Source organism: Sinohyriopsis cumingii, chromosome 8 (assembly GCF_028554795.1).
Source record: "Sinohyriopsis cumingii isolate HCF-2022 chromosome 8, ASM2855479v2, whole genome shotgun sequence".
Lineage (NCBI taxonomy): Eukaryota > Metazoa > Mollusca > Bivalvia > Unionida > Unionidae > Sinohyriopsis > Sinohyriopsis cumingii.
In genome coordinates, this window is record NC_142968.1 from 88,222,885 (window position 1) to 88,238,110 (window position 15,226).

Below are 15,226 nucleotides of genomic sequence, written 5' to 3' on the forward strand. Positions count from 1 at the left end.
AATACATTACAGATGTATCCTTTACAAATACATTACATATGTATCCTTTACAAACACGTCATGCATGTATTCTTTACAGATGCATTGTGTATGTATCATTTACAGATGCATTGAGTATACATCCTTTACAAATACACTGCGTATGTAACCTTTACAAATACATTGTATATGTAGCCTTTACAAATGCATTACATATGTATCCTTTACGAATACATTGTACATATATCCTTTACAGATGCAATGCGTATGCATCCTTTACAAATACATTACATATGTATCCTTTACAAACACGTCATGTATGTATTCTTTACAGATGCATTGTGTATGTATCATTTACAGATGCATTGAGTATACATCCTTTACAAATACACTGCGTATGTAGCCTTTACAAATACATTGTATATGTAGCCTTTACAAATACATTACATATGTATCCTTTACGAATACATTGTACATATATCCTTTACAGATGCAATGCGTATGCATCCTTTACAAATACATTACATATGTATCCTTTACAAACACGTCATGTATGTATTCTTTACAGATGCATTGTGTATGTATCATTTACAGATGCACTGAGTATACATCCTTTACAAATACACTGCGTATACATCCTTTACAAATACATTGTTTATGCATCCTTTACATATAAATCATGTATGTATTTTTACAGATGCATTGTATATGTATCCTTTACAAATACATTGTATATGCATCCTTTACAAATACAATGCATATGTATCATTTATGAATACATTGTACATGTATCATTTACAGATGCATTGCGTATGCATCCTTTACAAATACATTGTATATGTATCCCTGACAAATAAATCATGTATGTCTTCTTTACAGATGCATTGTGTATGTATCCTTTACACATACTTTGTATATGTATCCTTTACAAATACATTGTATGTGTATCCTTTACAAATACAATGCATAGGTATCCTTTACAAATACAATGCATAGTTATCCTTTACAAATAAACTGTGTGTGAATAATTTACAAGCACGTTGTGGTTTTATCCTTTGCATATACATTGCCTGTGTATATTTTATTAAGACATTCTGTATGTTACAAATACATTGTATGTGTATCCTTTAGAAATACATAAAGAAATGCATAAGAAATATTATACCGAATAATTAAACTCAATTACCCAAGTTCCTTCACCAGCAAAAAATGTTCAGGTAAACAAGTTTTATTCGTACAGTAATATATATGTAGAAAGAAAAAAGATAAACACGTCTTGGCAGGCATACCGAACTAAAAATATCTAATCAAAGTAAGGTAAGATATAAAAAAGCAGAATAAAGACATACTACTGCCCACTTTTAAAATAAGCCTATCACTTCCAGAAGCGAACATCTTGCGTCAAATATGTATGTAAAAACTAGTTGATGCGCGAAATAGATCATGCAGTTATGCGCCTTACATCCTGTACTTAATGAAAGAATAAACAGGTATATTGTGCTGCGGCGTTTTAACAGTCAAAACAGGTGATTTTGATTATCGGACCATTTGATTGAAAGTCTTAATACCACCTCATCCCCAACCACACCCACACCCAAGTTAATAAGCATATTAAACAGTTGCACAACAAATTGATGCTTGAAGTTTCAATCAATCACTAGCACAGGATAGTCAATATACAGTTATCTCCCTTACTCTACGTTGACAGAAGATCTCAATCCATAAAGTACACATTACATTCCGGAGTCGTTCTATAACAAAGTCGACCCACTGCAGATTAAGTCCATACAAATTTAATTAAGAAATCATTACTGTCACGGTTTGCCAATGCTGTCATATAATGTCCAGTTCGGCCCAAGTTTTGAAGTGTATTTTTTGTTGTATTTTTTGCATTTTTGGGGGTGATTCTTCCGTTTCATCTTGTATGGCTTCCTTTTTACCGTATGTATTTCTCGGAGCGTGCATACAATGATCTTCCAAGAAATATTAATGTATGAGGATTGAAAACAAAGCGATTAACCGCCATTTAAAAGTATATGCAATCAAATTCTTTAAAATTGGACTCATTGCTAAAATAACCGTACCGAGCGCCTGCATGAGCTGTATGACTTGCTCTTTAACTAGAAACTGCAAATAGATTGTCTGACGTTTCATAACTTGTATACAAAACTTGTTTCATTATCCATTTTAGACTCGAAATCTATTTTTGATATTATTGTTTTATTGTACTTTCGACAATCTAAACATTCGACCTTTTCATTTTTACAATAAAAATACATGACTACAATTTTAGCATTATTTACTATTAAATTACAGTAATATTAACAGAAAATACAACAGTATAAGTCAAAATGCGGTGTAGAGTTTAAAGCCCCTAGACCCTGGATATTTTCGAATTTCGAAAAGAATCAAATGCCAAACTTGCGCATATAATTTAATATTTAAAGATTTAAAAGACAACGAATGTAACAACGAATTATATTTATTATTATTATTATTATTATTATTATTATTATTATTAAATTTACGATATATAAAAGCTCCGCCCCCCCCCCCCACACACACACACATACACGTACACTTCTGAACTGGTCAGAGTATAAGTAGTCAACTTAGAATGTATCTTGTGTCTTTAAAAAAAATATGGCAACGTATCATGATACAAGCAAGATTCTCTCTCACTCTCTCTCTCTCTCTAAAAATATGAATAGTTTTTCCTTGATTTTGTCTATAGATTTGCTAACAGTGAAGAAGGTTAATTGCATTAAATGGAACGGACCACGAAAGCCTAAGAGGAAAATAATGTTTACGAAGTTTAGTCTGTTGGCCTTTGCTCTGCCTGACAAATCAGAAATGGTGTGAGTCGATTGAGGAATGGCCACTTGCACTAAAATTTCCCGTTATTGTATTTAAATGCAACTATCTCGAGAAAATTCACTAGAATCTACGCTGATTTTCATTCTGAGATGCGGTTTCCAAGTAGGTGAACAATATAAATAAGTTGTGATGCAGAGATTCATTAATTAATATAAATAATCACGTCCCCTTCCCCGTGAAGTACAGTTAATGTAATGATGAATATGCGCTTGTGTATTTAGTTTGGAATGCGGCATACATTCATTTACGTTGTTTCTTGTAGTGTATTGTGTTTATATAATTAAACCTTAGGATGAATAAAAACAATGAGCATATAATAAAAAGATTGCTGCATTTGTATGGGAAAACATGAACTCGTTTTGTCGGAACTGCTCTCCCAAGGTTGTGCAGTATTCCATCCCAAATCTCGTTCATATTTTCCCATACAAATGCAGTAGCCTATTATTACACAAATCAAAATTATTACTACGCACATAACTCCACCCAGATAAATTTGAACTTAGTCGCGCGCTCGACATAACTTTCGAAAGAAAATGGCGTGTCTAGTTAAAATTTAAATTTGGAGTCATATTGTAAATGAATGTGCATTGCAACAACTTTTCCATTTGATCTGGAATGAATAGATTTTGGTATTTTTCTCGATTCTAGGAAATTTCGTGATTATTGACTGGATTTGTATGTGACGATTATACATGAAATACATGAGATTTAATAAGCTAGGGAAAAGCGTGTTGACATCTGCAGATGTGTTTCTGTTTCTGTCACTGAATGTTTGAAATCATAATGTGTGGAAAATATGAAGTCTTTCAATTGCAATTATCAATAAGACGCTATGGAATTTAACGCTTATTTCATTTTGAGTGCAGTAAGGAGGATGCAAATGCGCTTATCATCGAAATTACAGCACAATTTCGAAATGTGTAATCCAGATTGAAAACCTGTGACATGGCTCATGTATTTCGGATTTGCAGAATTAAGAAAATACATTTTTTTTTTAATTCAGGATGTAAAACTGTAAGTATATTTTATTTTGTCATTCTTATCACCAGCTAAAGAAGAGAGTATATGACTTGTCACTTGTATGTTATTTGTAAGGACCTTATCTTGCGTCTGTTATATACTGTAGCTAGCCTAAATCCGTAACATTGTATCAACGCGGAATGTGCCAAACAGCTGGTATGTGGCAGTCTACGAAACATATGTTTTAGTTCATTCAGAAACAAATTTAAACAACCACAACGTAAAGCGCCTCTTACGCGAGTGTACATGATTTGTGTACAAATCAAAAGTGTTGGCGTCTGCGTCTATTGTTTGTTTACAATAGAAAGTAGTTCCTTTACGTACGTGAATGCTATATGTGTATTGTCGCGCGGGTTCAATATCGGGTAATACTGTACGATTCTGACAATGTAAAGTTAACAGGGAAAAAATGAGCATATAATAAAAAGAAATACTACTCAATATTACAAAACCATAACATAATTTTTTTAAAATATAAATAAGCTCGACTTCACCCCACTCCCTTTACCCACGGTCACAAAGCCTTTTATTTTGAACTATTAAGATTGCAACGTAAACCTATTTACGCAGCTTCCTACATAATAATAATAATAATAATAATGAGGACTTTATATAGCGCCTAATCTTTACAAGCTCTAAGTGCTTTACAACATTAGACAACACCTATAAGATAAGAAACATAATAATATTATTACAAAAACAAACAACACGAAGTTAGAAAAATATTATTTTAAAAAAAATAATAAAAAAAACACGCTGAGAATATTTCAGGTAGGAAACATTATTAGGTCTTTAAGTTTGTTCTTGCAGTCGAAATAAGTGAGTTTTGAGAGCACTCTTGAATGTGATCACTGTGTCTTTGTGTCTAAGTTCAATGGGCAATTCATTCCACGTTGCCGGGCCCTGGTATGCAAAAGAACGTTGTCCATATGACTTTGTTTTCATAGTGGGAATAATGAGTATACGATTGTCAGAAGAGGAGCGTAAGTATCTTGCTGGTGTGTACACATGAGTGAGGTCAGATAGGTATGTTGGACTAGAGTCCGACAGTGATGTGTAGCACAGAGAACAAATTTTGTGTTTGATTCTGGATCGAATGGAGAGCCAGTGTAGGGTACAGAGCAGCGGGGAGGTGTGCTCTGATCGTGGTACTCTAAGTATGATCCGAGCAGCTGTGTTTTGAACTTTTTGTAGTTTCTGGAGTAGATATTGAGATGAACCAGACATAACTGAGTTACAATAGTCCAGTCTTGAAAGTACTAATGAACACACAAGTGTTTTAGTGGCATCAACTGAAAGATATTTGCGAATTGAGCTGATGCGTCGCAGCTCAAGATATGCAGCCTTGCATATGTTCATGACATGCTGGTGCAATGTGAGAGCACTGTCCAAAGTAACGCCTAGGTTTCTTACTGATTGTGTGAATTTAATGTTGGCGTTACTGGGTATGAAAAACATTTCAGCTATTTAATGAAACTAGATATGCAAAATTTGCGTAATAACATTACGTTCACAAATGACAACATTCTAGATCTTTGCATTAACAACATTGATCTTTCTTTAAAACACCTATGCAAGACAACGACTGAATTTACAGTTCTATTCATATGACATCATAATCTAGACGGAGATGTGGTTGCAATGACGTCATAAAGCAGACGTAGATGTGTTGCAGTGACGTCATAATCCAGACGTAGATGGGGCTGCATTGACGTCGTAATCATGGCGTAGATGGGGTTGCACTGACATTTTAGAAATCATGACACATGTTAAAACGCAATCCCAGAAAGCCTAAATGTTTCGTGTATAAAGTTATTTCACCGGCGACTGTGGAGTCAACTTTGTACGATCGTTTGTATTACCATAACTTTTCGCGTTAATTATTAAAACGAAACCTCTGTGGTATTATATAAATTTTATATAATTTATTGTCAGTATAAAAATAACTGAAATAAGTTGTGCGACATAATCAGAACATGAACGATGTAGTGAGAGAAAAAAAAATATTGCTGTGTTGAAAAGGGTAACCTAGATGCGTATAAAATCATATATGAGCTACGGGACGTATAACCCTTTAAATGGCCTCAGGTGATCTATTTAATTGAAGGCAATACTTAACTTCACATCTCTTACCTTAAATCATACGGCCAACTTTCAAGATCTAACAGCGAATTGAGATGCATGCCATTTTGTATTTACAATGTCTCGTTTGAACTTTAAGTTCAATTTGCCAACGTGAAATTTATGGCCGTATAAACATTGAAAGCAAAATTAATAATCATGAAGCCTGCAAAGAAACCCATATTTACCCGCATCTGGTAAAATATTTACTCGACTGAGACTGCCATATCGACTCATACTAATTCCCTTCTTTCAGGCAATGAGTGGTTGTGTTGAGTGGATGATACCGACCATTTTAATACAAAATGACGACAATGGGAGGTAGAACTCTACAAGTTTGATATTGAGGGTATATTCTGGGTACTAAGTCATGGCGAAATATATATATATATATATATATATATATATATATATATATATATATATATATATATATATATATATATATATATATATATATCAAGGCAAAATTGTTATAGAACTTGGAAAATTTAAAAGCGATATTTATTATGTTTCAGCGTGACTTTAACAAAACCCGGACCTTTATGCATATTTCCTATGTTTGTGACCTCACCAGAATCACACCTAACAGTCCTATGAAGTTTTGTGTTTAAAGTCCGCTTTATCTTATACTGGACTTTTAGAATCCGCTTTTTTAAGATCTCATACTGGACATTTCAAATACATAAACATCAGTGAATATTACCTTGTTCCGATGTAAAACAAATCATTTGGATGTAGAAGGCTGTTGAACAATCTGCTATTGTTGTTTAACGCCATTTTTCAGCACACGATAGGTTATGCATGGCGGCCAGTATTAATGGCGGAGGAAGAACCAGGGAAAACCCCAGGAAGAACCACCGACCCGCGAGAAGCTACTGGCAAGCTTTCTCACATACCCATATTAGCCGAATCCTAAACTCGAACCCACGCAGACAGAGGTGAGATGGCAGTGATCCGTAACGGAGAGCGCTTTAGACCACTCGGCCACTCGGGACCCCGAACAATCTGCCGAAGTCAGTCTATTATATTAAAAATGTAAATAAGTGTTATTTACAGGCCCTTGTGGCTCTTGCCCTTATTCAATTCTACGCATGAAAGCTGGTTTTGAAAGTGTTACATTTTGTTATTTATAATTGTCAAAGAAATTAATTTCTGCATCAAAATCACGTCTCCACAAAAAGCGATAAACTGACGTGTTATCGGAGTTCATAAAAACAGTATTGTGTTTTTTACTTCAACAAACATCTGCAACAAATATGGCACACTCGCAGATTTCAACGCCGTTAAATGTTCGGTAATACTGACTTGAAAAAAGACACGAAATTTACTCGGCTAATCAGTATGGCTTTGATTTTGATTTTAACAATCAACAAAACTTTTCAATGTATCACTGAAATAATTGGGCCAGTCAGTTGTTATTGCATCCTAGTGTAGTTCCTTCGAAAATCTTGTACCCCGTTTTTTCCTGGAGGCAGAAAAGAATGAAAAATTGTGTTTGCCTGAGAAAGAAGGCAGCATTACAGTTTAAACAGAAAATAACGCTTTTATTAAGTTCATCCTCTTCGTTTGTGCCCGGTCTAAATTTGCGAGTCAATATTATAAGTCGGTAAACAGTAAGCTTTGTTATCCCGGTTGTTTTGGTCTATAGCGTAGTACATAACAGACAGCACGTGAGGCAGGAAATTAGACTAATAGGCGCGCTGCATCGTGGGAAATTATTCATAGATTCAATATTTTCACTATGATGGAGGATGATAGTTCCCTGCCGTATCACGAGCACCGGAAGTATGATATCTATGCCAGGGAAGTTCTTCCTTTTTGCTTTGCATAGGACGCTAAAGCAAATAGATGTGCTTCGTTGTTTCTGGAGTGGTCTCTTGACTAAAATTTCCAGCCATTTAATTCAAATGCAAATGCTTTTAGATAATGCAACATAGCCTATGCTACCATTTAAATCTTTTGACCAAGTTTGTGCTGCATCTGCAAAATGGAACTAAGCCTATAATTATCCAATGAATGTCATACTATAATTATCCAATGAATATCATGCTATAATTATCCAATGAATGTCATACTATAATTATCCAATGAATGTCAAACAATAATTATCCAATGAATATCATACTATAATTATCCAATGAATGTCATACTATAATTATCCAATGAATGTCATATTATTGTATCAATATCAAGGATATATACTAGAAATTTAACTAGTGCGGTAAAAACCTTCTATACTGTTTTTTGTTGTTGTTGTTGTTGGTTCAATGACTAAACATTTATTGAAACTGGCATGCTAGAATTCAATGCCTTGAAATTGACATGCTAGTATTCAATGCCGATAATTCATCTTAATTACTATTTTTGTAAATCGATGATGGGTCTAGAATATTAAGGCAAGATGTACGATAAAACCTTAGTTGTCCTTAGTTGTCATCTACTGGAAATATGGATCATGCATGTTGTCCCAAATATGTTAAAATAATTTGTACAGGGTCAGAGAGTATTTCATACTGAAAACATAGGAACTACTGGCACTAAGTGGTAGTGGCGTAGGGTAGTCATTTTACATTGGGTCTAAGAAAAGTATGCAACCTTAAATCAAAATCGTACCTCCCTAAAATGGATAAGCATAAAAATTTTCAATCATGATAGCTGAAATAAATATTAAAGAAAAGTAATTTTAAAGAGCCAAGATTACAAACACATTTTCTAGGCTATGTCTTACATTGCTTGGGTAAGTGATAACAATCACGTACTCCACTTTCCTAGCAGTCGGTGAATAAGCAACCATGGGATATAATCAACCTATGCAGAGAAAATGCTAACTATAATTCGATTATGTTCGATTATGATGACAGTGTTATTTGGCCATCATGTGTCTAAGCAATGATAATTTGCAGATTATAATGTATTCGTAAATATTGAATAATCTGACCATGTGTAGCTTTATTGAAATCTCAAATGATGTTTTATTGTTATGTCTAAAAATTAACTGTTCCGCTTATTGATTTCAGGAAGTTAGGGTTTGGTACAAAGTGATGAAAGTGCTATCGTGCAGTGGCGGCAAATTACATTTTCTTAAAACTGGCCAGTGACCTTCACCAAAACTGTCATTTTGTGTCAGCCCCAGTTTGTTTTCTCTAAGTACTCACAACAGGAACGGCGTCATAGACCGAATATATTTATACGCCCCCTCTTCAGTATTTATTGTTTCTGACAGTCAGTAAGCGATGTTCACTCGGGGAAAATTATAGTTCAAGCACTCAACGTATCAGACGAAGATTTCTAAAGCAATTTGTGTTAATATATGTTTTTATCCAATTTTCAGACGATATTTAAATTCAATTCTCTCAAAATAAGTATATGTATATATACAGAGATCAAACGAGAAGCAACAAATTTAAATAAGCCTCAATTAAGCGAAACCTTTAGCCATTTCTCAACAAGGTATGCAAATGAAAATACCAAATATTCAATTCTCCCAAATCTAAACTTTTCCAATTTGTAGTTAAATACTCCCTCCCTGGGCATTTGAAAACATCAACAAAACCCTGAATTACTTTCGAGTTCACCTGGTCACAATAATCACCAACAGCTCATTTATCTTTATAAAGTGTCTGTTGTACGGGAGATATAATGGGTTTAAAGTGGTGTTTTCAAAACCGTGCCCTCCATACGACTCATCTCGCCGCGATCGATATCGCTTGCATCTTTGTGTCGGCATCATTATTGTAAATAAATCGATTGGGTGTGGGGTCGTAAATACTCTTCCACAACTCCAACATGTATGGCAAATATGAGGAGCTTTCAATAAAAACCTTTCAAGTATTTGATAAATCTCTTCTACTACAAATACCGCCCTACGTTGCTTTTCACAACAAATGTGAGGTGATTGTCAGTACACAGACATGCAAATGGTACAAATATGTTTCTTTATCACACTATAGTTCCCGGATTTTCCAGATAGAGAGAAATATACTATGACAGCAAATTGCATTTAGGGAGGTGATTTTCTAAAGTTCAGATGGATTTTATATTAAACAGGTACTTATTATTTGTTTCCATATGTTGTGCCGTTCGTTTTGTTTTTCGTTGTTCTTTTTTGTTTCCGTAAAACGACATTTCTTGATGCCATTCTGTTTTCACCTATAAAAGTGTGCATTATTTGCTGCCGAAAACACGGAAGATACCAGAGATTCGCGTAGGTGCGGAAACGATGGCCCAATTAATAAATGAAACAAGAGAAGTGTTTCAGAGATGTGGGAACAGGAATTTGTTCTTGCTCTAGAAGAGTACATAAACCCTTATTATTTGCACAAAGAAAATATTTCATTATATTTGCATTTCTGGTCACCTTTGTATAACACATCGTTTATAACTGTGTTATGGGCCAGTGATCTTCACTAATGAATACAGTTTCTGGTGCGTTCTGTTTCAGAGATGTGTGGTGTGTGTTATAAAAATTGATAAGCCACATTACGTTGTGCATATATATAACCATCAGCAGATAGTAACTGGTGTTGTTGTATCTGTATAAATAGTAATATCAGGTCATTTAATCTCAGAAGAAGAAAAAAAACTCAGTTTGAACAACATACTAAAGCCTCTCCACGCAAAGCAATTGTTCGTATATCAGAATTTGATGCAGTTTGATGTGATTATGTCTCCTTCCGCCGCCTTATTGCTCCATATGAACGAAAGTAGTTCAAAATATAGCTCTCAATGGCGATGAATTATATCCGTGGTATTCTCTCGACTTGACAAAAAAGGTCAAGGATTTCCGATTGCTCTTGATTGTGCTTTGAACTCTAAGTACTGTATAAGTTGTCAACTCGTTAAATTACCTTTCATGGTTATTTTACAATGAATGTAACATGACGCTCAATCTTTACAATATTAATGAGGACGTATGCAGAAATGAAATGTCGCAGCTGGACCTTGAGGGTCATCTTCTGTTATCACGTGCAAAAATAATTGGTCATATTTGTTTCTGCAGTCAGCATTGTTATGTATCGTTCAATTTAACGCTACTATTAATAGTAATATTGATTATTTGCATTGCTATCGCTGCAGATGAGGAGCAGAGTATCGAGGAACGAGAACTGACTAAGAAATTAGCTCGATTGAATGCGGAGGTGGCTAAAGCGAACACCGATTTAGCGGAGGCAGTACGGCTTGCAGCGGAGACAGAGAGCACTGCGGTGGAGGCGGAGCTAGCGGCTGAGCGGGCGAAGGAAGAGGCGGAGAGGATTCAGGAGGAAATCAAATTTAAGGCTCAGGTGATTACAGTTTAGGCTGATAAATCAGTCCCTCCCCCGTGATGACACTGATTGGCGCTTTATGGGACGATATCGCCTATTCATTAAAAGATGCAAAAATCTACAGTACTTTTGCATGCACACATCGGTGTATATTTTATACACTTACCGGTATTTCTCGCAGCTGTTGAGCCACCGTCGGCTGAAAGGTTCTTTTGATGATATGTACATTATATAAACTGAGCAAATCCTATGTCTAGTGACTTGTAAATCCACGTGGAATAGTATAACCATCTTTCCTGTGGCCATTTTGAAATCTGCGCTAGATATGAATGTTACCAATTAACGGTATGTGTCTAAAGAGTACACGGGTTTGTTCCGGAAGCATTTGTATGCAGCAAAATTGCACATTTTAATGAACAGGTGACATCACACCGACATATCCATCAGAATCAACTCAGATTGGGGGGGTGGATGGGTTCGATTTATCGGACTAATTACAGTTATAACCTGACTGGCCAACAAGTTTCAAAACAAAAGTCTTCCTTGGGTAAACCGCATACAACAAAACTGAAAGTACTGATACAAGTTCTAATTCAGCTATGAATATAAATACAGTGTCTGCAGTTATTTTTGTTTAAAACAAATGCGGTTATAAAAAATCAGATATCACTTGTTCATGGAAGTTTGTTGAAGGCGGATTCCACTACATTCTTTTTTTTCTAGCCGTCTTGAGCTTTAATCTTTCACCTATTTACTTGCGCAAGATATATTATGGAATGACGTGTCTTTGCATAATCTTGAATTAATGAATGTACATTTATGTACAGTTTGAAACAGTTACTCTGCCTGTAGTGCTGAATCATGTTTTCCAAATAAATACCAAAAACAGTAGGTACGATGACCTATGTGAATCACTGAAGTCAAATATTTTTGATAAGTCTGTGTGGTTGAGAAGGTCAAATGTGACTTATGGAGGGCAATGTTTTGAGAAAACTACAGTTTTAAAGAAAAATAATCTCTGACGTAATATCGCTAATGTAAATTAAAAGAAACAAAATATCTTATTTTCGTATTATAGTTGGATCTTCTACGTTATAGAGCTTGCTAAAATTTACCGCCATGCTTTTCTTACGTCAGGTTGAAGAGAAGCGGAGACAGGAGGAAATTAAAAAGATGGAGGAGGTGAGGCGCATGCGTGAGGAGGAAGAAAGGAGGGCAGAGGAGGCACGGCGTGCAAAAGAGGCAGAGTGGAAGCGGAGAGATGCAGCAGCGGAGAAAACCCATGCGTGGGAAAAGTGGCCAATATACGAGTGAGTCTAAAACAAAGATGGAACAAATATTTGTTACATATGCAATCTGTGATATGCTGACTAGCCGTAACTATAGAAATCAGAGCCATATCATACCACGTATACGCCTACAGAGACCACCTAATTATAATATCATGTACCATTTCGTTACTAGGCATTCCAATTGATCAAGAATATTTTTTCGAGATTCACGAAACTCTCTGGATCAAATGCCCTTTGAAGTATCGCCCTGCCCGCTGCGACAAAACGAGTCTTTTGTTTTCGAAAGGCTAAGGTGTACGAACACACACACACACACACACACACACACACACACATATATATATATATATATAGAGAGAGAGAGAGAGAGAGAGAGAGAGTAGGCATACAAATGCAAGTTTAGACATGCAGCTGACATTGGCCCCTGGGTTCATTCCAACTGCTAAGTTAATAAGCCCATTTACAAAACATAATTTTTTGTTGATTCGTCTTAACCTTTTACGGAATAATATGACAGAGGTTAAATTTTGGATGCCATCCTGAGGGTGATGAACCTTGTCTCAACGATGTGCGATAAGGGTACAGTAACATATCAGAGTGTTAGCTATATATTCTATTGAATGCAGGGTAATTTAACCTGACCTGAGTGCATATCAAGTGTAATATGCCTTATTTTAGCAAATCAAAAATTAGTTCCGTTTTTGGAGAAGAGTACGAAATGTTTTTTCTTTTATCCAGCACAGCCCATATTCGGTAGGGTTGCTTCGTTCGATTTAAATACTTGATCAAACTTTGATGTAGTACAGTTATTATCCTATGACATGTAGTTAAGACCATAAAATAAAGGTTCTCTCTCTCTCTCTCTCTCTCTCTTTGTCTCTCTCTCTCTCTCTCCTGTAATTCCAGTTTATATTCAATCTGGCGATCTTCATGAAATAGTTTAAGTAACTCTTGTATTAATTTTGCAAAGTCTACAAAACAAACAACACTTTACAAATTTAACATGCGTTTGTCAATGACAGAATTATTGCCTTATTGTGCTAATAAAGAAGGCATTATCTAAAGACATTCTTGCTCAGTAGACACAATATCCGTGGAGGTATTTAATCTGCATTATTGTGGTTTTATCCAGCTCACGTGTACATTGTGACTCCATCGTTTTTGTAGATACAAAATTGGTAGTGATTTTGGATGCATTATCCGAGCCTCTCCATCCAAGTTTAAGGAAAGTGACGTCACTTGTCGGCTGATAGACAGGCTAGACTGCCCATTGTATTTTGAGCAGCATGAGGAATTGGTCAGCAATATAATCCAGATCGAACCCACCTACCCGGACTATAAACTGCAGGTACGCAACAAAATATTACTAGTTAGCTGGTGCTGTATTCACTAATTATTGTTAAAGACTAACAGGCGTAGTTATGATATATACATTTTGCAAAAAGTCTTTTAGTCGCTGAATTTTTTATTAATTGTCCCACAATTGTTTATAGATTCGTTTATTAGGGCTTTGAAGGGAAATGATGATATCTAAGTGACTGAAAACTTGACGCAAGTCTCAAAATTAAATTACCCATTTATGAAATCTATTATATAACTTGCGTTCAAGTGTTTGTCCATAGGTCTGACGGTCAAAAGCATTCAGATTTTTTTTACGAACTTTTATATGTAATGCATTGAAATACTTGCTGCATTAAATATTGTAATGCTAGATTTATTTCCTAATCAATCTCATTGAGTTTTCATTCACTTTTGCCAATCACATGAAATCATAACTATGCGGATGATTCACAAGACCGTTGTACTTAATACATTACCATTCACAAGGAAGTCACCGGTGACATGCGTGTATGCATCTGACTGTACGTCACATCAGCAACGTTTTGTCTATTAAGCGCCGAATAAAAATTAGTGAAAAATAGGGAATTTATAATTGCTAAACTCTTTAGGAAGCAATACAATTCAGATGTAAAGTCAGCATCTACTTCTGTAATATGGAAAAGAAAAAGAAAATTTTGTTTTGAAAGATGTACATATAAAGATTAAAGTACAAAATTAAGATCATTAGAGTATGGGCTCAACTATATATATATATATATATATATATATATATATATATATATATATATATATATATATATATATATATATATATATATATATATAATTCTTTAAAACCGTCTCACCGGGTGAATGTCGATACCCTAAACAAATGTTGTTTCTATAAAAAGATAGAAAGGGATTCAATAGGTGCAGCTATAATTGACTGGATGAAAACAAATCCACCCTTCTCAATTAGATTTGTCCTGCCCTAAATGAATGAACTCTAATCGAACTTTTCAGTTATTTTCATCATGTGGTGAAAAATATAAAAAAACGCACGCACATACACACACCTAAATCGAAATTCAATAGGTCACTGCTGAATATCAGTGACGCTAAGAATAGAGCAGTTTCTTTGATACATCTACATTTTTAAAGGTCAGAGTTCAAACCGGTATGTTGCTGCTAGGATTTGTTAGCATATACTAGAAAATGAATTATGACTGGTCAAGTAGCTGAAACTGAATTATGATTGGTCGAGTAGCTGAAACTTAGTTATCAAACTGTCTCAAACAAAGTGAAATGCAATCTCATAGTGGACTAAAACGTAGGCTGCTGTTGACAATT

At 35.0% G+C, this 15,226-nt stretch overlaps 1 protein-coding gene across 1 annotated transcript in view; it reads left to right on the forward strand.

The window, feature by feature from the left end:
- LOC149794093 (death domain-containing protein 1-like) overlaps positions 1-15,226 on the forward strand; it is a 108,634-nt gene that overhangs the window by 77,546 nt on the left and 15,862 nt on the right. The window contains exons 3-5 of the mRNA XM_089968050.1: positions 11,077-11,282; positions 12,402-12,574; positions 13,724-13,904. Of these exons, the coding sequence (XP_089824176.1) occupies positions 11,077-11,282; positions 12,402-12,574; positions 13,724-13,904 (560 nt within the window). The remainder of the gene's footprint in view (positions 1-11,076; positions 11,283-12,401; positions 12,575-13,723; positions 13,905-15,226) is intronic.